This window comes from Aythya ferina (assembly GCF_964211825.1).
Source record: "Aythya ferina genome assembly, chromosome: 1".
NCBI lineage: Eukaryota > Metazoa > Chordata > Aves > Anseriformes > Anatidae > Aythya > Aythya ferina.
The window spans coordinates 28,766,488-28,789,993 of NC_140296.1; the positions used below are offsets into that span (position 1 = coordinate 28,766,488).

At 43.7% G+C, this 23,506-nt stretch overlaps 2 protein-coding genes across 2 annotated transcripts; one reads left to right on the forward strand and one right to left on the reverse strand.

Annotated features, from left to right (window-relative positions):
- Positions 1 to 7,480: 7,480 nt before the first annotated feature.
- On the forward strand, positions 7,481 to 19,352 carry LOC311430141 (uncharacterized protein; the record flags this gene model as incomplete). The annotated part of the gene is made up of 4 exons (XM_084506546.1): positions 7,481 to 7,486; positions 8,968 to 9,183; positions 9,599 to 9,887; positions 18,721 to 19,352. The coding sequence occupies 4 exons, from the start codon at positions 7,481 to 7,483 to the stop codon at positions 19,350 to 19,352; spliced, it is 1,143 nt and encodes a 380-aa protein (XP_084362672.1).
- On the reverse strand, positions 17,335 to 23,402 carry KCNRG (potassium channel regulator). The gene is made up of 2 exons (XM_084521311.1): positions 21,509 to 23,402; positions 17,335 to 19,720 (listed from the first exon to the last, which is right to left on the reverse strand). Exons 1-2 carry the CDS (start codon positions 22,072 to 22,074, stop codon positions 19,468 to 19,470), a joined length of 819 nt encoding a protein of 272 aa, XP_084377437.1. The 5' UTR covers positions 22,075 to 23,402; the 3' UTR covers positions 17,335 to 19,467.
- Between the last annotated feature and the right edge of the window lie 104 nt (positions 23,403 to 23,506).

Genomic DNA, 23,506 nt, shown 5'->3' on the forward strand with positions numbered 1-23,506 from the left:
GCCACTTCTGCATGTGAGTCATGAGAGAGGATGTTTGACGTATTTTTTCTGAAGCGTTGCTGTTTATATGTTGATTGTTTTTTCTTGGCTGTTGTTCGTGTTTTCATCTGTTCAGTAACAGTATAGAGGAACTCGGAATATCTGAAGGTAAATGTAGAATAGATGCATATGTAATCTTGAATGCTTTGCTTTACATGGAAGCTGCACATAATAAAGGAGTCAGCTCAACCTACACCTGTCTAGCAGTGCTTTGGTAAGTGTGTTTCTGTATATATTACTGTATAAACTATGGTACTTCAAATGTCAATGTATCTTTATTAAACCTCAAAGCTATGTTAACCTTCAGCCTTCTCTTAGTGGATGGAAACTGGGAAATGTTTTGTCACGTTTTCAGCAAAGCGAGCACACAAAGCAGAAGTGCCTTCCAGAATTATTAACAGAACTTACTCAGATCTTCATTTCATGTCTTAAATCAGACATTCTCTTCTAAATGTATTTCTTAAACTACAGACAGGTAACAATTTTAGGGTTAGAAGTTTAAGCTGCATAACTGGCTGTGAATTTACTGATTCTTTTCTCATCTTCCGCTACCATGTTTCTTTTGTAGGGGAATCTCAATGAATTGAGATGATTGATATTGCTGCAGTGAGAATGGAAATTACTTGGGTTCCTTTCCTTTTAAAAGCTGCACGCAAGAACTGTGTGGTGAGTCAAACGTAGACTAATGGTTATGTAAATGTCACTAATTTTAGATACAGTCAAGATCTGAAAGTGTGTTTCCTTTTAAGATTTTATTTTCTTCACTATCATGACTCAGTATCACTTGCAAATGTTATTTTATTAGCCCTGTTATATTTTAGCATTGAAATACACATGCCTTCTGGAAATAAACGTCTTACAACTTTAAGTTTATCCATCATATAGATGTTTTAAATGGAGAACAAAATAGATTAACTGCACTGGGGATTTGTTTTGACTTCAGGCTTCAGAGGCCTGCTGCTGGTGCTGTGGCACAGGTACAGACATGATGTAGATGAACATGAATCCAAGTTACAATTCATAAATCTGCATTATTTTACCATACAGAATTTCAGTCTGATATATGTACTAGTTGAAAATCAGTTTTGTTTTTTTTTTTTCCCTGCATTTGCTATAGATTTGAAATGGTAAAATGACTGTTGACTGAAATACCATATTTAATTCAGACCTGAGCATTTCTCTATAGTAAAGCAATCCAGCATTACATAGCCCATAGCTTTTCATAAAATGTTTCTACATGCCCATTTACTTGCTACAGGTCTGAAGATATGTGGACAAAATGAGGTCAGCTACTCAGAATTTCTGCCATCTAGCTTGAAGTTAAAGAAGCTTCAGTGATGAAGCTACTAAAGTAGCACTGTATTTGCTTATCTCTAACTGCACTGTTAAAGACCTGCACATACATTTCAGCATCTGTAAATTCAGAAACCCTTGGAAAAGCCATACTCTGAGTTATAAAACACAAAGATTATTGTTCCAGTATTCCCCTCCCTTTAAAGGTTGCTGATTCTGTTAGCGTGCTGCTTGCAGAGGGCCATCCATCCTGTTGCTCCTGTGGATCCAGTATTTTAATGTACCTGAGCTTTCTCTCTGGGACTTCTGGGAGTAGATGCAAATCTAAAAAGGCAATCAGAAAGATCTGGGAGCGTGCAACAAGTAAGTCTATTTGCATGGGATTGTCGTGTGAATGGTGAAATAAACTGCTTCCTTCTGGTTCACCATGCAAACCCCTGTACTGGCACAAGGCAGCGGATGGAAGAGTGAAGCAGCAGCAATGAGAGGTTGGCAGACCACAACCCTCCTGCGTTCTGCAGGTCTGGGGTCCTATGGATCTGCCTGATTTCAGAAAAGAAGGCTCACTGTCTTCAGTTCAAGTGCTTATTTCTGTGCTAGGCTTAGAAACTGTAGGGTGAAAAGATGCTTAACTCATATAAGAGATATAAGAGAGGCCTGCTTGAAATTAAACTGCAACTAGTTGCTGTGTGAGTGTAGCTAACTGGGGAGAGGAGCGTGTCTGAAAATGCCGTGTTGAAAGCTGGGAGCTCTTAGGGGAGAGGAGATATCTGATAAGTGGAAAATTGGGAGAACTAATACAGGTTGGGCAAAGATCTAGGGGGGTTGCTTTGTGAAGGTGGAAGAAGCAGCAGCCTGACAGAAGGGGTCCTGCCTGATCCTGCAAAGAAAGTGTAAGTTAGTCTTGGGGAAGGGGGCTTGCACCTCAGATTGTTCCTAACGTTTACTAGAATGCTTAGCACTTAATTCTGCGCTGCCTTCTGACTTCAGCAGCTTTTGCTGTGAAATCACTGTCGGCTTCATTTCCCTCTCATCCTGTCCCATGCAAAAGAGGGCAACTTTATTACTGCTCTTGGCTACTTTGAACTTTGGTCCTAGCAACAACCCCAGAAGTCAGAGAGTAGTCGAGGTTAGAAGGGGTCTCTGGAGATCTTCTAGTCTAAGCAGGGTCAGCTAGAGCAGGTTTCTCAGGGCTGTATCCAGTCAGGTTTTTAGTATCTTCAAGGGTGGAAAATTTACAATCTGTCCTGTTCAGATTAATTTCCTGCGTTTTGCTTTGTGCCTGTTGCCTCCTGTCCTGTCACTGGGCACCACTACTTAGAGCCTGATTCTTCTGCTCTCCCTCACCCCATCTGCAGGCACTTCTAAACTTTGATAACCTCCCCACACACACACACACACACAAACCCTGAGCCTTTTCTTCTCTAGGCTGAAGAGTCCCAGCTTTCACCACCTCATCTAAAAGACGCTTTAGTTGTTTGACTATCTTCATAGCCCTTTGTGGAAGTAAATAAAATGTTTCAACTAATAGGGGAAACGGAATTCAAAGGAGGAAATGCTTTTGAGAAGGAAAGAAACCCACTGATAAATTAACTGTTAAAAACTAAAAAGAATATGCATATTGCAAAATGAAACACTGAGGATTTATGTAATTCCTGATTTAAGATTCTGCAATCTTAATTTGCCCCCTTGTGTTAGTCTACTGTGAAGCAGCCTTCATGATTGTAGGGAATATCCAGTCCTAATAGGAGGACTGGCCTGGCATGGTGCTGAGTCAGGTAAGGTGTTGGGAGGCTGTGCAAGTAAGAAGCTCGACACTGCTACAGGTGCTGCAGAAACAGGCTGAAAATTCTGTGGGGAATGGACCAAAGTCTGCAAGCAGAGGAAACCACGTCTTCATGGTTACATCAAATGAGAAATCTGAGGAATTGGATGTGATGTTTATTTTTCTGCTTTTGTTTCTGTGTGATGCTCACCAAGTTACTAGGACACTGATTTCATAGTACTTGCCTTCCTCACTTCAGAGGTAGCTTTAAGAGGCTTTAAGATCCTCATGTCTGATGGAGACACTGGCTTTCCATATTGCAGCTGAGCTACTTCAGAGTTGTAACTTGAATTAAAATGTTATGTAATGTCATGTCTGCAGTATCCTAAATATCTTATGGGATACCTCAAACTGCTGGGTGCTACTATAGTTTCTGTATCTCCACGTCACATTTAAAACGGAGATGATAGGCACTGGCTGGTTTTGTGTGTTTTTTATTATTATTACGAAGTTTTGTTTAGTGGCTGTGCTACAGCGATGCGTTTCCTCATAGAATTTTCTATGGCATTTATTAATTTTTGTCTGAAGAGGTGAGTATTGTGCATATCCTCACCAGTTCAAGGTAAGAAACAGGATTTCCATGTTGCTGGTTCATAGTCTATTTGTCCCTTCCTGTGTACTTTAAAGTATTCTGATCTGTGTCCCATCTTGTCACCGATTCATTTCGCATGTATAGGTATAACTGAACATTTGTTCACCCCATTTGTGGAATATAATTTTGCAAATAATGTCATCAGTATTCTGCAAGATCCCTTATATATCGAGGGTAATGTTTGTGTCTGAATTTTGGTATGTTATACATGTACAATAAATTTACCTGTAAAAATATGTATTAAAGAATGAACTAGTTAAATTGTAACACTTAAGTTCTTAGGCACAACAGTATTAAACAGCACTTCATTAAAAATGCCAAGTCATCTATTCACGACTTCTACAGACTGTTCTTCAAATTTCAAAAGCTATTTTCTTGGTACCACAGACTTGAGTGGATGAGAAGGGTTCTGTGTTTAATATTCAGATATAGAGAACTGAAAATCTTTGTTTTTCCCTAATACTCAACAAGATACTGTGGTTTGGGGAAGTCGCTCCCAGTTGAGTAGCAGCAGTAGCAATAATCAGTGAAATGTTTAGACTCCCTTCATGTTCCTCGTTACCACCTCCTATCGTAAAAGTCACAAGATTTATAGCAATAAATCTGAAGTGGTGTGCTACTATTTTACCACAGTTTAACTCAAAGCAGCAATTCTTTAAAATAAATGAACAAACAAAGTTTGAAACTTATTTGAAGAAAAAAATCAATGTCTGGAATATGTTACTATCTGGGTTTCTGAGCTGACAATTTTAAGTGTATATCAGAAAACATTTACCTATATAGTTAGAAATGAGAAAAAATGATGGAAAAAATGCAGTGGCATGAGTGGTGTTTCTCATCTCTTTCTGTGAAGGACTTAGTATCACTTGGTCAGTACTTGCTTCACTCTAAACAGTTTATTTCTATAGGAAGTTATTAAGTATCTCTTAGGTACAGCTCTATTTTTCAAAATCTGACTTGCTTGTAATAGTCCCATGTTAATAAACCAAACGGAACTTATCTAATGTTGCTTCTGTTTCTTCATATAAAATTTGATCCCTGTATTCAAGATTTCTGAAGTTAAGATTTGAGTATAGTACTGTGTATCCAGTGCTGACCAGGTAAATGCTGACTGACTTATCTCAGAAGAGACAGGAATAATACAGCCATAATGTCTTTTCTCTGCTGTCTTTATCTGTAGATGGATCATGAGATGGATCAGGCAAAAAAGAAGCTTCAGGAATTACATTATTGGACCAGCTAGGGTAGTCAGCTGTCAATAATGTGACTGTAGTTCTGTGATTCTGAAGCAAGACCAGTTCAGGGCTGCCAGTCTTCTTGTTGCCCTCAGTATTAGCCTGGCTCTGATGTTTCCATGGTGGTTTCACTGAGTAACTTTGGGTTAGATTTTGGTAAGCTCAGCCAGCTGAGTGTGTCGCCTCTGTGAGCAGCAGTGCTGGCACCAAGGAGAAGTTCCCCCTGCTCCCTTGAGAACAACAGCTGGGAGTTCACATCTATTGCTTAAACCAATGTAAGACATACTCAGCTATAATCTTTTCTTGACTGACTTTGCCTCTCTGCTTTTCAAATCCTTCAAAGGAGCTTGCAGAGAATCTGGTCTGGGTCTTCTAGGTCCGATATAAGAGAAATATAAATAGATGCAGTGTAAAAATTAAAAGAATAACTGCTTTCATGGTTAAGCAAAAGGACAGGAGCTGGGGAAAAAAAATTAAGTTTGTCTGTTGTCCTCTTAGATGTTAGCATGAGTGTCCATGTTCACTGTGTACTTTAATAACTGGGAGGAGACTGTTTGAACAAAGAAGACAAATATGATCTACTGGAAAAGTAATGAACCTTCAGAATTAATTTTGTTCCCTCCTGCTCTGTCTTGAGTAACACAAGTTTGTTCCTGAAAGAAACCCTGCTATACAGGCCAAGGAGAGCTTTTCAAGGATTTTTTTCTTTTCTAGGCATATCAACACTGAATGCAGAACTTTGTGGAACTTCATGGCTGTTAAGATCTTGGTTCCATAACAGAAATGCCAGAAGTAGATCGAGTGAAATGGTCATAGGAGTCTTTGAGTCATCTTAATTTGTGCATCAGGTGCCATCTCTGTTACAGCGCTGAGAAAGGAAGTTTCCAAAGAAATTCAGAAAAGTAGAATCAAACTCTTGTTTTGAGGAAGTTACATCCAAGTGTGGTATTTCAGTACTTTTGACATGATTTCAGGGAAAAGAACATCTCTATCTCTGCCAAATACCACTTTTTCCTGTACTTCAGTTAATTCAGAAACATGGGATTTGACAACATTCCTGGTTTACTACCTGAAGCTGTACCTGTTGACTTCAATACTGTGTTGCTACAAAATGGTTTCTGATTTACTAGAATCATAGAATACCCCGAGTTGGAAGGGACCCATAAGGATCATCAAGTCCAACTCCTAGCTAACTAATGAGCCATGAATATTTCTTCCATATCTAAATTTAACTTGTAGAAATAAAAAAATACACATCTCAGTCTGAATTCTAAAGCAATTGTTTGTTATCACAGAGCATAATTTTGTTTTACACTGAGCAGTTTCTTTTGCATATACATCAATACAATGATATTTTTATACATAGATACAGACAATATAATAAAAATTGCCCAGTGTAGTGGTCTACATCATCTGTTAGCACACCTTGCTATTACTTATCACAGTACAAGCAGTGCAGAAAATGACTACAGCTATAAAAGGATAATGAAATATTTGCTCTGTGTACTTCTGCTTGTTGACTTACTGTCCTTAGTCTTCTAGGAAGTATTTGCAAGTCTGTTCGCCGCAGAGTAGCTCTTAGATTTACTTGTAGGTTCACCTGGGAGTGAGGAGAAGGATATTTGGGGGGTGGGGGCAAGTCCCAGAAGCAATGTCAGTGGGGCTAACAACATCTTTTTCTACTTGTTTCGTTCAACAGAAGACTGGTATCTACACTCTACACATAAAAACTAACCCGAAAGTGCTCATGTAGACTTTGCTTCTTACTATATGGAAATGGCTGTGATACTTTTCCTATTATCGATGTGAAAGTCTCCCACTTTCCCCATAAACGATGTGTTGTCTTTAGACATACCAGTAAAAAAGCTAACATATCTATGTATATATTCATGTATAATGAAACTTAAGACATAAAAGCAAGAAATTTCCAGTAGTGTCATCCAAAGATGGAAAAGGGCTACAGTTTGGGATTCATAAAATCTGTTACAACTAGTTGTCACAGGTCATTTAGAAAGTGGGCTTGCCTGAGTGGTAGGTTGTACAGTCAGAAAAAGGATTTTGCGGAAGATTTAACAACATCGTGTAGCCAGACAGCCCCCTGTTGGCTGTATTGTTCTGCTGTAAAGGCTCCAGAAATGAATTGTGCTCAAATTCAACTATTCACTGCACTAAAGCTATTTTTTGAATCCCATATCTTAGGTAGTAAAAATGGAAAGGGGAATAAAGTGTATATATATAAAAGAAAAAAAAAAAAAAAAAACTCTGAATTGAGTTTTATCCCTTTTCTGAATAAGATCAATGCCAAGCTTGGTTATAGAGAGTATCAAGCGTATCTGTGTTCAGTTTCTGAATGTTTTTGTAGAAACCTATTTTTAGAGAGCTGCAGTGAAAATTTAGACTGGTACTTTGTCCTTGTGAGCAAAACTTAAGGCTAGCATACTTCATCACATTCACAGCCTGTCTAATGCAAAGCCTTTAGATCAACTTCTGTCAAGAATGCAGGTAATGGTTTGCAAACTTAAGTTTTAAAAAGTTATCAGTGAACTAATAAGATAGAGGCTCCAGCCTTATTTAATGACTGTGACTCTTCTAGGTCTGTCTATGAAAGTTTCTGCGGTTTAACCATGTACAGTTTTACCAAGAAGCTTGTGTCTTAGTTATTCGTGCTTGCTTTACTTTAGTCTCTTCTTTTGTGTGTGGCTGAAGTTGCTACCTGTGCAACCAGTTGCTTGCTTCCACTTTGTGTTTTCCTGTGCCACAACACCAAAAGCCTTGTTCTTCGAAAGAAATAAGTGCCTAAAATATGGGAAAGCTGAAGGACGTGTAGTATTTGGTATTAACTGTCCGTGAAGGAAACCTAAAACCTGCCTTGAAATGTCACTGTACATCCCTGTGACAATAGCTACTGTGTGTCTGTAAGCAAACAGTTGTTGTCTGGAATTTGATGGTGTATCAATGCGTAAAAGGTGCAGTTTAGGGTAGAAGTGGGTGACCTGAGGAAGTTTCCCAGGACAACAGGTGACCCAAGGAAAGTTTCCAGGAACAACTGTTTCAAAGACAGAATCTTCTGACCCAAGTTAGAAAACACAAAGATGACTCCTTTCTGTATCAGATGTGGCCAATGTTATAAAAACTTATCTTCACTTGAAGAATTGGATTTGTGGCTAAAAATTATTTATTTGTGGCTAAAAATCCATACCTGTAACAGTAGTGGAGAGTCTGATGTGAGAATTAGTCTTCAGCAGCATAGGACAGAAGACTAACATGATGCTGAGAAAGCCAAAGCGTTCAAGGACTCTATTTCTCCCTTTCCTCTTTGGTACGCACACAGGGACAGGCCAAAGGTCACAAAGTCCAGTGAGCTGCTCTAACAGTTGGTATGACCTGCTAAAATCCATCAGAAGAGTCTAAGACATTGGTTGAAGTGGTTTCAAGGCCAAGGGACTCAGCAGAGAAACGGAGAACCTGGGTTTGGGGTTCTTCACAAGCCTGGGGGGAGACTCGTGTTCATGTCTTCAGCTTCTGAAAAAGTGCTCGGGGGAAGTTGTCCACAGATGTTCCCCATCTTTCTTGTTAAATTGATGAGATGTGCAAAAAAGCATAGAAGTCACAAAACAGTTTTGTTCAAAGGTTGTTGGCAGTGATAACTATTACCATTACCAGATGAAAGCAAGCTGCAGGTAGGATTTCAAAGGGTGGGTGAATTTGCTTTTATTGGACTAACTGTGCAGCTCTTTGCAAGTTCCATATTCTCTTCCTAAGATGTTTCTTGAAGTAATAGTAAAAAGAGCATCCAATAAATTATAGTCCCCATTAAACCCTGTTAAAGGAGTACCTTATGTTTCCAGAAGATGAACGCTGAGATAGCCAAGTATTTATGAATCGGATCACAGACATCTGTTATGCCAAAGTTTTTTACATCGCTGAAGAGAGCACCGGTAAAAATGTCCTTAAATTGTTTTATGCTTTTGGTTTCTATACAGCAGCTCAAGAGGGGAAGTAACAGAGGTAAAGGACTTCACCAGTTTGACTTCAGTGACCAGCAACGATTCACCTCTTCACTCTACCATCGTGTTTTTATTTCTGACAACCTCCCTCCCAAACTAGGGATCGACAGGAGCCTGTTCTGGGTGAAAGAAGATTTAAAAGCATATCCTGGTCAGAAAAATTACAGCCTTTTATACCTCCTCCGAGGTGTGGTTGGTTACTTAATTTCCAAATGATGATTAAACTTGAAGAATCCCCCAAGGCTCTTGGAGCATCTGTGTAACTTGTATTTCTTTCAAGCAATTCTAGTAGCTTAAAACATACAGTGTATTTGGCAGAGCTGTGGTAGTGTGATCCCATTGTTTTATGCTTCTTCAGAAATAAAGTCGCTTTTGAAAGGCGCTGCCTTCATCTGTGAAAGTATTTGTCAGTCAGTTTCCTCTAAAGCTGCACCTCTTTCTCAAAGTGTTTAGGTATGAGCAGATATCCCTTCTAGAGCAGTGGGTATTTTTAAAAGTAGTTGACATTATCTGTGTCTCTAATTTTTACATTGATTTCAGAGTTCTTGTGAGAACAGCATCTGTTCCTGGTGATTTATAGTGGCTGAGTTTTTCAAGCTGCCAATAGACTCTTCCTTTGAGACTTCCAGGCCTAGTGAAGCTACTCTCATTTCCACATAAAGCGTGGCCTCGGGATAGGAATTTCTTCATCACCCTCTATATTAAAAACAAATCCTGTATTTTATTTATATTTGCTGTTCCTTTCTTCATCCTCTACAGGTACAGGAGCGTGTTCTTCTGCAGTACACGTGGAAGCAACAGCTCTGCAGAAGAGCAGTGTTTGTTCCTCCATCCCATAGTCCTCCAGACCGCCAGTGACTATCAGTACAGCTTTTCATTAGCCTGTGGTGTATCAGGTAGCCATCTGTAATTCACTAATTTATCATTAATTGATGTTTAGCTGCTAAGATTTGGTTTTAGTTTTGGAAATTGTAGCATTTCTGTTTTTCTGTTGGAGGAACTGTTTTAGTCCAGGAGGAATTTTGTATCAGCACATACCCCATGAATGAGCACACGCAGAAAGTTCCTGTGTAATGTGGTGTTAGGACCGTCCATGTAAGAAACCATTTACTTGGTTTGATGAGCATTACCTGAATCTTCTAAGAAGGCTGAGCAAGCAAAACCTCTTGCCTCAAAGTGTCACAACTGATAGAGGCACCTTGTCTCTGGTTCTAGTTTGCTTGAGCAGAAACACTGAGAAAGACGAGAAGAATCTTTTTGCTTCTTCTACTTCTTGCCCTAGGCTGTCAGTGTCTCCTAACACAGCTAGACCTTAAATAGAGGGTGACAAGGAGCAGAATATCTGCAAAGCAGATCCTCACTTTCTCATTGTATGTAGCTCAAACCTGGGAACAGCGGGCTGTTTTATGCTGCAGACTTGGAACTACCTTGGGTATTTCATAGCACGTGCTCTGCAGTCCCTGGATCCTTTACCAGTTGTGTTGCTGAAGTAGAAATCACCAGTGGCAGTGATACTGAAATTAATTCTGATGAAGTTGAGTCACCTTTGGATCCTTTAGCTGAAAGCTGATGGAGCAATCCAGCAGTCCATTATCAAATCAGGCTCAGAATTGGCCCTTACGAGCCTCTGTGGATGTCCAGCCTTCAGTAAGTTACTGAACCATTCTCTACTCTGCTGGTACTGAGAGATAATTTCCTGCAAGTCTCCAATACTGTGTAGGACTAATTCTATAGAAAATATTTCTGTGCTCTGTCAGAATCAGAAGAAAATAGAGGGATCCTTCTGTAAGGTTCTCTTTAGGTGGACATCCTACACTAGGTAGAGGTATCAGCTGTGGTTCTTTCACAGTAGGGTTACTTATAGAGGTATGGAGACTTACTGCATTTTTCAGCACCTCTGTATGCTCATGAGCAGTTATTAAATGGCAAGGATCCTTGAGGTACCATCTAGACATTTAGATGAGGCCCTGGGCAACCCGATCTAGTGAGTGGCATCCCTGCCTGTGGCGAGGGGGTTGGAACTAGATGATCTTTGAGGTCACTTCCAACCCAAGTCATTCTATGATATTTAACTTCAGCTTTCAAAGAATACCTCTTGTTGCTGTGTCACGCCAAGTGCTGTCAGACCAGAATATGGTCTTGGGACAGCCTTCACTGGAAGGAAGGCAGTCCAGTAACAGCAAAAATTGACATGGGGTGGAGGAAGAATAACTTTTGTAACTTCTGTATCTGCTGCAGAAAGAGCTACCCTTCTGTAAGTGAGGGTACCAAACTACCGAAGTATGCAAGCCCAACATAGTATTGTTAATTACTAGGTGCAATCAATAATTTAAAGTGGTGCTAAGATTTGCCACAGGCACCCAGGGAGGAATTTAGATCTGGTGCAGTCAAGACCGTTTATAGCAATGGCTTTTCCAGAGACAGACCTCTTTATAAAGACAACTTCTTTATGGGCTTTTTGAATTACAAGCAGCTAATAAATGTTTTGTGATCTGTTTAGTATAGACAATGTCCTGCACACTATTCTTAGGTCCCTGGGAGTAAATACCAGTTCCCAAGAACAGGCATCGCAGCACAGGCTTTTCAACTGCCCAGACCTACATGCCTTCCAGCAAAGCAACACAAGATCTCAAGAGAAAAAAGAAAAACCTCTTCCTCGTGTTTAGTGGTTCACCTGCTTCTTTCATCAACACGGCAGAGCATCTGACTCTTTGATCTGGAAGTTTTCAAGTTCTGCCTTCTTCCTTTCAACCACTGAAGTGGTTTTGTAACAGGTTAGTGCCAGGCATCAGAGAGACAGGCTTGCACAGTCTATTTTAGTTACTCATTGACTCCATTCTCTTCCAGGGCATTTTAATATAGATAATTAGTAACGTCCCTTTTCCTATGGAAGAGAAGAGAAATCCCACTTCATCTTTTAAAGAGGGAGGGGAGAACTGTTGAGTTAATGACTCAGTTCCAATAAAGCATCCACTTTGGCCTGTCCTGGATCTCAAGAGATGCAAATACGTACATCTGAAAGATCAGACAGTAATATTTTCAGCTAGTAGTTTTTCAACACCAGGTAAAACGCCTTGCTTTGAGTTTTCAGAACACTTATTTCCACGTTACCACACAGCTTGAAGGAGCTATGTGATCTTCATAGTGAGAGTTGTAGCCTCCTGTGCAAGACCAGTTCAGTGAGAGCGCGTCAGGCTTTCAATAGCTAAGCACAAGAGTGCTGTGGCACAGCATACAGGACATGCTGTACCCAACGGAGAAGTCACACAAGTGTCCCTCTACCTGGAATTGCATTTTCCAGAAAAGGTTCTGCAGGAAAATCTCTGAAATGAAAACTGAGTCTAGCAAAAAGTTGATCTTGTATCCGTCCTTTTCCACATGTATCCGTACAGGTGTCAGGACTCCATATGAGGAGCACTTAGCTCTGGATTGCATTATCATATTTCAGAAAGCTCTTACTGAATGGTGACAGGCAACAGTTTGCAGGTTCTGCTTTACCAATCCAAAGATTCCCCATTTAGGAATTTGCTGACAGGGTTACTGCCTTCCGTACTGCACGTGGAATTGAAGTAAAGGCCTCTGAGAGGAGGTGTCCTGTCCAGCGGAGGCTTACTGTTACTGTGCTGGTGCTGCCAAGGCAGAGGTGGTAGCTTCAGCACTTGTCTATGCAGCCACCAAAAGCTCAGCTTCTGCTTCCAGACGTGAGATACCAAGATGATTAACCCACCTAAGGTTTGGATCCTGCAATGGTTCTAATGCAGGTACAGAACTGACCTGAGAGAGAAATGTTCGGATATGCAAAATTTGTCAGATGTTCTGCAGATCTACCTACCTAGCAAAGTGGCAGAAAAAATGTTCCTGAAGTCTCATTAATGTCTAACTCTCCCACCCAAGTCATTCTGTGCCTCTTCCAGGTTTCTGTAGCAGCTATCACCCGCCCATTCATTCGCCCCATCAGATCTTTTGCTTTTCTCTATCTGATGTTGCTAAAATTTGAGCTGTTAACTGTCCTCCCTTGGATTCAGCAATTTGTGTCTTGTTCCCCAAAGGCACTGACACTCATCCAGCCCTGTGTTATCCCTTTACTCCTCTAAAAGGGGAAAATGAATGGGTTTGCTTTCTTCTGTGGGTCTCAGCCCCCCTCTAGAGCATGACCTGTTCCTCTGTTGTACCAGTGGCCAGGCCAAGGAGCAAGCTGAAGACATTGCAAAAAGACGCAAAGATTAAAGATGGAAGGCTCAACGTGTGTCGTGTGCTGTTTGCTGTTGGATGCAGCATTGTCAATAAAATGGTTTGTCTGTATTTACTCTTATTACCCAGTTTAGTTATCACTGGGGGGGGGGGGGAGCATAGACCAGTCTTTTCAGAAGGCCCTCAATGAAAGCTGCAAAACTGCCTTTGAAACTTGAAGAAAACTGAGTTCCCAACTCCAGAGTTAACAGTAAAACCCCAGGCTCAATGTTTCCCATCTCTTGCCTTTTTTTCCTGCGTAGCATCAGGCTGGAACGATGTTGCAATGTTTAATTCTGAACAGTTTCAGCAAGCCCTCAGCTGACTGTTGTAGCAGGAACTTGCTTAGAAAGCAAAGCACCAACTTCATTCTGCAAAGCAGATTTGTACACATTACAGTTTCCAGCCTGTAGGGTGACATTCATCATCCTGCTGACCAGAAAGAAGCCACCAATTAACTGAACCATCGCGTCGGAGGGGAAATGGAGTAGAAGCGGGGTAAGAACTCTTGGAGAAATTTACACATCAGATCACACTTGCAGATAAAACTTCAGGGGGTGGTTTCAGCAGAAACTGCGCTATGGTCTAGAACGCTGCCATTCCCCCTTTTGGCGAATGGCAGGCAGATTTATTTGTGTTTTATGCGATGACTGGTGATTTACATCCCACCCACCCATCTGAGAGCATTCTGGGCTCCGGGCATATCTCCAGCCAGTTCCAGGCTATTCAAAGGGTTGTTGGTCCGTCCATTTCCTTGTCACAACCAGGCCTTCTGTGACTAATTACGGCCTGAGTGCAGCAGGAGATGGCAGCTTCAAAGAGTGGGAATCTTCAGCCGCGCTAGCAGTTCCCTCGCTTCTCAATTCTTTATTTATGTGGATTACATTGAGTTGACAGATTTAACTGGGCTGTTGAAGATACGGTCAAAGAAGCAGAGTCCCTCCCTTCCCTTTTATTGTTTTCTGAAGACATAACAGTCATATGCATCTGTCACTAGAGAGAGGAAGTTCTCCATCACTGGGCTTGATTTGGGCTTTTATATGCTGTTTCAGTAGCATCTGGGAATAGATCAATATAATATTTGGTAGGGAGTTGTATTTCCTCGTGATGCACTGTAAATCTTTTATTGTAGATACTCCCACTGTTTATTGTTGAAAATCAATAAAAATAAACCTTGTAAAGTTAAAGCCTGGCAAGGGTTCAGCACAAATCACAGGGAAGGAGCGAGAGGCAATGAGCCTCCCTCCCCCTCTTGGCTAGTTCCCAGCTTGTTTCCCAATGAATATTCAATAACACTTTCCAGCAATCTGGGAACAAACTTATTTTTCTTGAATTATTCAAAGTTACGAACGCTCTGTTGTGATCTCAAACAGGACTTCTAACCCGCTTTGGCTGCTTTCTGGCACTGAATTCAGCTGTGGATCAAAACCCAGTATCATGCAGATGATGTGTTGGATATACGTTAGCCTTATCCCTTCCAGAGACGGACGAAAGCACATCGGCCTCGCTCCGCTCAGGTTAACCGGGTAATCTGTGAGCATTACCACTGGATATTAGCCAAAACAGGTTAAAAAGGGGGAGCAGCCTGCTGTGGAGAGAAGCTCCCCAAAAGTCAGAAGAGAATTTACAACCCCTGTTTGCACGCAAGGTGGGATGCAATTACTCTGGCATCATTCTCTGCTCTGTGGCTTCTAATTCCTCACATACTGCATCGTAGGGTGGAGTCTTCAAGTCATGAGGTTCAGCTACACAGGGAAATGAGAAATGTTTGGGAATTATTTAGTGAAGGAGAACACTACCAAAGCTAAAAGGTTGTTCTTTTTTAAGTCTTAGCACAGTATCAATCACGATAGGTTTATTTAGGCATCTATTCTTAATTGATTGCACTGTGGTATGAGCAGTGGCAGCAGAATGTACAAGAAGGTAGTGACTGTACTTCCTGAAAGAGTGAAACCCCTCAAGAATTACCGTGTTCAAATTAATACTCAAAGAATCTTTCCAGAACAGGGGGGACAATGCGACAAAAAGAAGAGGAAGGTGTTTCTTGTTGGACTCTCCCCTTCCCAGTATCAGCAGAGCCATGAACGGTTCGGGTGGTAAACAAAGGACACATCCCCAGAAGAGATACTGAGAACAAGAGGGAACTTTCCAACATTGAATAAAGAAATACAGGATGAAATCCAACTATAAAGGAGGAAAAAATGATTAAAATAAAGAAAATACAATACAGTTTCAGGTTGTTCCAAACAGTCTCAAGTTGCGTCAACGGTCTCAAGTCTTTCCAGGGATGTTCAGATTGAACATGAGGAAGAATTTATTCTGTCACATAAACTTTAAGTACTTGAAGGACTCAGTGGCTGCATTATATTACCTCTTAGTTCCTTTCCCTCCAGCCCCCTTACTGCTGTGGGAATCCACTGGTGTGTTATAGCAGAGGAGAGCTCACTGCGCCTTGCCCATCCAGAAGGGAGCTGGGGGGCCGACTGGCTCGTGGTGCCCCAGCGATACAGCAGGCAACTCCCAGCATCTCCTGCCCTGGAGCAATTTGCAAAGTTTTGCAGAATCTGAGGAATAATAAAAAAGCAAATACAGAACAGAATTTAGTGTACTCAGTAAATTTTGTACCCTCCCAGGAAGGAGGAATTCTCTTGAGAAAGTGGGCAATGACTTGAAGAAGCAAACCAAGCCAACCATTACAAATTCCAACTTTGTTGGAAAAAATGTCTAAATGTTTCAAAATGACGACTGCCGTTTGGTTGTAGCTCTGCCATTGCTGCTTCCACTTTCTCTGCGAAGAAGTCCAGGCAGGTGCTTTCCTTCGAGGACCCAGCTCACCACCAAACCATCTTCAATTAAATTTATCCCGCGGGTATCCTGCAGGACAACGTGCACTCGGGCACTTCCACCAAGTTTCTGTTGGGTTATTGACTCACACTCACGTGCTCTCAAACTTCCTAAGGTACCATTTTTAAAAAAAAAAAAGAGCACGAGTGACAGAGGTGAGACTTCTCAGCTCATTTCTAAGCATCAATGATAGAACAATGTGGGAATCCAAACTTACTGGCTGCCACGAGCTTTACATCAAAGATGTGCCCAGTCCCACCGTACATCCTCACACCAGGTCAAGGTAACGTATGCACAGTTCCTTACGGGATGGGAAGTGTCACTGGTGTGTTTTTCCACTGCCAGAATATTAGGGTGAAAGAACGGTGTTTGTGCTGAATAAAAATTAACCCATTGTAAGCTGTGTCACCGAAATGACCGAGCCCAGAGGATGGTGATGGGTCTCATTGGGTCAGTACTGGGTCCAGCCCTGTTTAACAGCTTCGTTACCAACCTGATGGTGATGGTGGGGCCAAGTGTGCCCTCACTGTGTGTGCATGTGACACAAAATGGGGCAGTGGCAGATTCACCAGAGGGCTGTGCTGCCATCCCGAGGGACATCGACAGGCTGGAGCAATGGGCTGACAGGAACCTGCTGAAGGCCAACACGGAGAAGTGCCAAGCCCTGCACTAATGAGCCCCTGCTGCTAAGGAGGCTGATGGTGTCCTGGGCTGCGTTTGGCAAAGCATCACCAGGAGGTTGAGAGAGGTGATGCTTCCCCGCTGCTCAGTGTTGGGGAGAGTCCATGTAGGGCCACCCAGGTGATGAAGAGCCTGCAGCACCTCTCCTGTGAGCAGAGGCCGGGAGAGCTGGGACTGCTCAGCCTGGAGAAGAGGAGGCTCAGGGGGATCTCCCCCAGGGCTGGGAATCCCCGCAGGGAGGGGGCAAAGAGGCCGCAGCCAGGCTCTGTTCAGGGGTGCCCAGCGCCAGGCCAGGGGCAGTGGGCACCAAGGGGCAGGCAGGAGGCTCCCTCTGAGCACCAGGCAGCACTTCTGTGCTGGGCGGGCGGCTGAGCACTGGCCCAGGCTGCCCAGAGAGGCTGTGGGGGCTCCTCCTGGCAGAGCGGCACAAGACGTCTGCACGGGGCCCTGGGCACCCTGCGCTGGGGCCCTGCTGGAGCAGAGCTTGGGGCTGGGGGCCTCCAGAGCTCCCTGACAGCCTCAGCCCTGCTGTGGTGCTGTAAAATGCTTGTATTAAGTATTCATTTAGGCAGAACCGTGGAGCATGAGTAATGGGATAGGTTAAAGTTTTTTATTAATCCGAATGTGAATATTTCCAATTTTGTTTCACTTCATTTTAAAGGAGTCCAAACCCAGTTTGCAAAATGGCTGCTACAGCAGTGAAAATAAACTCTCCGCTTCTGCAGTAGGTGCAAGAGCCTAACTTTGTTACTACAAAGGGTTCTGAAACAGTTCTCATCTGGATTACACTGTTGCTGTCAGCCATCATTTGTATCAGGATGCTGACAGTTTCAAGTCCGTTATTTTCCTCTTTGCCATAAAAAGTTGTCACTTTTGTCTTCTTCTTGCTATTATTAGTGAGTCTCCTCACTAATACTCACAGTTAGACTCATTCACTACTCATAAGTATTGGTTTTGGTTCTATTTCGATTTGGGGAACGGGAACTTTTCTGGAAAGCCAGTCCGTGTACCTCAAAACGAACCCACTGCTTCAAAAACAAGGAGTGTTTTTGTACAGCACCCTGCTGTGCCACCCTAAATCTGCCTTCAATAGGCCAACCACAAAGCCCACCCTTGCGTGGCTCCTGCCGCAGACCTTCACAGCAGGGCAGAACCATCCAGAGGCTGCAAACCCAGCTGGGGCCTTAGGGCAAGCCCAAATCACGCGGCAGCAGCCCTGTGAGTATGGAAGGGGCTGGTTCCTTGTTCCTCCGGCGCAACCATAGCGAGGAGGAAGTAAATAAAATAAATAGGGGCCTAACAAAAGGGCCGTGCTCAACACTTCAACGCATTGACCAAAAAATACAATCAAGTTTGAAATGAAGGCACCCAGGCTGTTATTCCACACTCAATACATCACGATGTGCTACATTATTTAACCTGTGAGCTGCTTGGGAGGTGTAGTCCCATAATCACGTTATTTCCCCGCTAGGAAGCTCTAAAAGAAGCAAAGAGAACCTCGTCATTGCCAGTGGACTTTCGAATTTGTGTCGAGCTGAAATGCTTTATTGTGGCAATGAAATAAAACCAATGCCCAGTAGTGGCATCAGCAGCCTGGAATGATCCATTTCGTTGAAAATCCTACAGGCAAGGCACAGGAGGGTGATCCCCACCACCCCCAGACTTAAGTGCTGCAAATAAATTCGCATTTTAAAGCTCCTTGTAAGCCAGGTCTGAGGCTTACGATGCAGGATGAAAGGTTCTTAATTTCTAAAAGCTTCCTTAACTTGCCTGGAACCTGAGATAATTTGGGCATCTTTACAAAGCATCGTACAGGGTTAACAGCCCCGGGGCTTTAAAAGCAACTTCTGCTGAGCCTTCCTCCTAAATACATTTTGTATTTAGCAAGCATTAAAAAATGCTTCAATTTTGTTAAAAATTTGACCAACTCTTCCATCTGGAGGACTGATTATTGTATTTTTCTTCTTCTTACAGTGAAAGCTCTGAGAACCGACCCTCTGTTCGCTTCCCCAGCGTTCTCTGCAGACCTTTCTCTCTTAATTCCCAGCACCAAAGAGCAGCTCAGTGTCTTCAGACGGGGGCAGAGGACAGAGGAGCATTTTGCAAGAGACAGTACCACATTATCAACACACCACCACCAGTGGTGGCTTCACAAAGCCACGGTCTCACGTCTTGAGTCACACAGCAACACAACGGGCGATGCTGCAGCTTTCAGCTACGCGCAGGAGAAGCCGTGCAGGTCCCCTCCCGAAAGCAGAAGCAGCATCCCATCGTTCCACTTCACACCGCTCCTCCGGCCACTTCTCCAAACTGCTCGGAGGAGAATGGGGTCACCTTGTTTATTCCTTCGTGTGCTATCACATCTGAAGCCTGCTTACATTGACGCGCAGAACAAAAATGAGTTTCTAGAAGGAAGGGCTGAGTTTTCGGTGAGTCCCGACATAAACGTTAGCCACAGGGAAAAAACAAAACCAGCCCTGGAAAATGCTGCAATCTGGTCCCCAAACACAGTATTGAATCTGCGGCTCGTTTATTTAGAACTGAAGAGGGTGGAGCACTCAAAGGCAGGAAGGCAATTTTTTTTTCCAAATACTTTACAAAAATAAAATGTTGTTTGTTTGTTACTTCCCTCAATAGCTGCAGTTTCAAACAAGCAAACAAAAAGGGCCAGTGGCGCCGACACAGCCCTCTTCCACCTTCAAAAGATTACAGGAAAAGGCTTTATTTCCCCTTCTGCGTGTGGCTTCTTTTTCCCTGTGCTGCCCCAGAGCTCCCCGGGCTTTGGCTCACCGCGACGGCGAGGCCTGCTGGCCTCTGCAGCCTTTCGAAGCTGTAGCATTCCACTTTCTCCTCGCTGGAAACCGTCCTGGTGCTTACGAGGCGAAAGCCGTCTTTGAGGAAGGTGTCAACCAGCAGGCCCAGCACGTTAACGCCGTTAATCAGCTTCCTGGTGTCAGGCTGTATGGAAACGTACCTAAAATGAGAAAAAATAAGTTATAAAAAGCAGTCACAGAACACTTTAGATACTTCTGGAAGGATTTAATCAATTTTTTTTTTAAAAGAACAAACCGGGTCCTCAGGTGGTGCAGCTCAGCACAGTCACACAGGCCTCCAGCAGCCAGGTTCTGGGTCTCTTTTCTCTCCTTTGAAGACAATTTCACTCTTCCTTCATCACAAGCATTGCTCTCTCACCCCCACTACAACACTTACTGCCTTAAAAAGGAGAGAGCCGTGCCCTGAAGCCGCAGTGGTTTTCAGGTAGGAGTAGGTGATGGGAAGGAGAAGGAAGCCACAATCATCCCAAAAGCACACAGGATCTCTCTTACAAACAGTGACATTTATTGCAAAGTTACCTCGTACAGCAGGCCGTGTGGCGACAAGTAAGAAAATCATACCCACGTCGCCTCAGAGAGCTTTAATTGATATAAAGTACAGCTTAAGAACCTACCCAGACACTTCAAGGAACAGCAGTCATGTAAAAATACTATTACAAAACACGTACGCTGACGGGGTGAAACTGTTCCACAGGGAATTACACCGAACAGGCATGGAAAGCACAAAAAAAAAGGCAAAAGAATCCGTTTCACCACAGACTTCAGTCAACAGAAACTCAGCAGGCTGCGCAATCAAAGTGTTCTCGTTCCACTCATCAAGGTAGGCTCATCCACAGGAAGAGTTTCACCGAGTCTGAAGGAATAAAGGAAGGAATTGGGGATATTTTTCCCACTACTCAAGCTGTCGGAACCTACCCGGCCAACTGCTAGTCCTGTAAAATCGTTTCCAAAATTACAAAATTAAGGGCTGGCACGTGAAGACGCCTTGCTGCACAAATGCAAAGTAGTTCTCCCTCTTCCCTCCCCTCGCTCGGCTACAGAGAGCTGAAAGGAAGGAAGATAAACTCGGTAATCAAAGGAGTGCAGTGTTAATTCAGATATTCCGAGAGAATAACCCTCTTGGCACGGTTTCAGTGAAATTTCCATAAAGTTCCAGATGTTCTAACAGTCACAGAGGACAAATGAGGTTACGTTTTCTTAGCCAGTAAGAATGCGGCTCCATACGATGGAGACATCCAGCAAGAGCTTGTTTAAAAACTCTACGTTTTCAGCAGAATACGCTGCTGCTATCCCAAAACTCCCCGATTTAGAGGAGTCTTAATAAAAACCGAACCTGGCTCTGATTTCAAAGAAAACCCACTGCGCAGCACGCAGCTAATGGTCTCCCCCTTCTCCCTCCCCACTGTTAAAAGGCTCTACAAAAGCTTTCCAGCCCCTGAACCTCAGTTCCGCCGGTGTTTTCAACCCTGTTCAGCCATTCTTTTTTTTGATATTGAAGGCTACAGGACCACGAGGCAGTGGATTTCAGCTTTCTCCTGCACCTCACTCCTTATTTTGTTTCCTTCCCTTCATTTCACTCTGTGTTTTTCATGTTTCCTAGGAGGTCACCGATGCCACAAAATCCTAAAGCCTGGCAGAGAGAGCACGGAGGGAAGGAGAGAGAAAGACCCAACAGAACAGAAAGACAAACATCGAGAACAGGATTTTTAAAAGTCGGGAACATTTTTAAGAACAGGCGAATCAGCCTAACAAAAATTCAACCGGGCACTTCAGAACTGGAGAAATATCAAAGTAAAGTACAGAAAGAAGGATTTTTGTTCATTTCTCTCACACATTTGTCCCATAGTGTCTTTAAAACGAGCGCGTCCTTTGTGGACTAGAAGTCCTGAAGGCCTTTCCCCACTGAGAAGTCCCACTACGGAGAGTACCTGGCCACAAGCTGGTCGCCAGCGACGTATTCAGTTCCACACTGAAAAACCAGGTCGTGATGAGAAGGTCTTTCCGAGGGAAGGGGAACAAGCGGCTGCTGAGAAGGAAAAGGGCTGCTCCACCTCTGCGCCGTGAACACGGTGATCTGCTCGGCGAGCCTCTCCACGGTGCTGCTGCAGGAACCGAAGATGCGGAAAAAAGCCTGGTTTTCCCGGAGGAAGAAACGCACCTCCAGCATCTCCGGCCGTGGCTTCAGCAGCTGCTCCTGGCCCAGCAGCTCAGCCAGCGGCTGGAGCTGATAGAACTCCGCTTCTCTGCGCAGCCTCTCCAAGTCGGAAAAATCAGCGGGCAGAGAGACCTGCAGGGTCCTCAGGAAGTCCAGGATGTAAGCGAACAACGCTCCGTCCCTGTCCACAAAAAACTCCCCGTCCACCAGCTGAAATTCCTCGTCGTCTTCGCTCAACATCCGCGCCAGCCTGGACTCGGGGAACCGCCGCAAGGTGGACGCCCGGGTTACAAACCTCACACCTCCCACGCTCAGGGCGACCACCTCCCGACTGCTCATCGCCGCCTCAGCCCCTCAGGGATTATGAGGACGCTCTGCTCTCCGCGCCTGCGGCTGGATCTTTCCTAAAGCACGAGCCATCCGCAGCTGCACGAAGCATTCGCCGCTTGCTGCGAGTGTTTGGAGCGAGGTGTGGAGCAGCCACGGGCTCCCCGGGCAACAACGCTGTAAATACGGCGTACCAGCGGTTTGTTTGCAGGGCTCGGTTGCTTGGAGACTCCAATTCTTGGAATTTTGCGTTTTATTTTTGAAACGAGCCACCTGCAAGGACTACTGGAAGGACTACAACAGACTGGATGGACTTCAGGCAATGTATTTCCGGATCGTGTGCTCTCAACGAAGGGCACTTCGGGGAACTCAAGCTTCCAGCTCACTTGAAATCAGCGTTACCCCACGGCCAAGCCGACGCACTCGGAAAGTTATTTCAGTTCAATTAATTCCTGAAACAAGGTGCACAAAAACCCGGTACCAGCAGCAGAGCCTACACCCCTTCCAGGGCTGAAGCCCTTCCAAGCACGACTCCCACACCCCCAGGGCGTTACACACACTTTCCTGGCTCTTGGAATACCAAGCTGGATCGACAGAGAGGAGAAATCTGCTGCCACCTTTGCGGGGCTACACCACAGGCCTGCCTCTCCCCACACCGAGCTGTTTGCTTGAAAGATGCTTTTTAAGGAGTTGTGGCTTCAAAGCAAGGTGGCCCTACCAAGACAGCTCGCCCCCCCCGACAATTTCACGCTGGAAAAGCAAACTGCGAGCACGCAGCTTGCTCTCCTCTCAGCAGCCTCAGCTGGATTCTCTGTACCCCTAGGATTTATTCAAGCTGCTTGCCCTGGAGATAGGTTTTTGGACAGAACATGTAAACAACAGCCATTACCTACAGCAATCTGAGTATTCAGGATAATTCAGCTTTTGGCTAGACACAAAAATAGAGACCTGTGTGTATATATACCCATACACACATATATCCAGCCCTGTTTCAGTGAGTACCAGCAAACAGACTCAGGTAGGAAGTGTTTCCAGGGGGGCAGCTACGCCCCGTCCAGCGCTCTGCTTCCCCATCAGAACTGCTCTGCCTGTGTCCGAACCCCGTCAGGAAGAAATAAATTAAAATTAACTGTGCCCTTCAGGAAGGAACACTTTTTAATCAAAGGGTACACAAGCTCTGATTCTACAAATACGTTACCATCCCCCTAAGTTCAGCCCTATGTTTCGGTAAGGAAAATGATTTAAAACGAGGAACATTCCCCTCATCACCACTACAACAAGAATCCTGATTTTTTTTTCCAAAGCTCCCCTTCACCTTCCAGGTCAGCAGCGCTCAAACTACACGACCATCACGGAAACATTTTGACCCATCACTCAACATTTTGAATCAGAACATTTTGAGTGTTTTCACTGGAAGCCTTTTAAAAAAGCACAATTCGTTTTA

What these genes read in the sequence shown, in the direction of transcription:
- KCNRG (XM_084521311.1), bottom strand. Translation starts at nt 22,074, where the DNA reads ATGAGCAGTCGGGAGGTGGTCGCCCTGAGCGTGGGAGGTGTGAGGTTT. An exon ending in GGCGACCAGCTTGTGGCCAG is followed by an intron (nt 19,721 to 21,508) that starts GTACTCTCCGTA and finishes TTCTCATTTTAG; the next exon opens with GTACGTTTCCATACAGCCTG.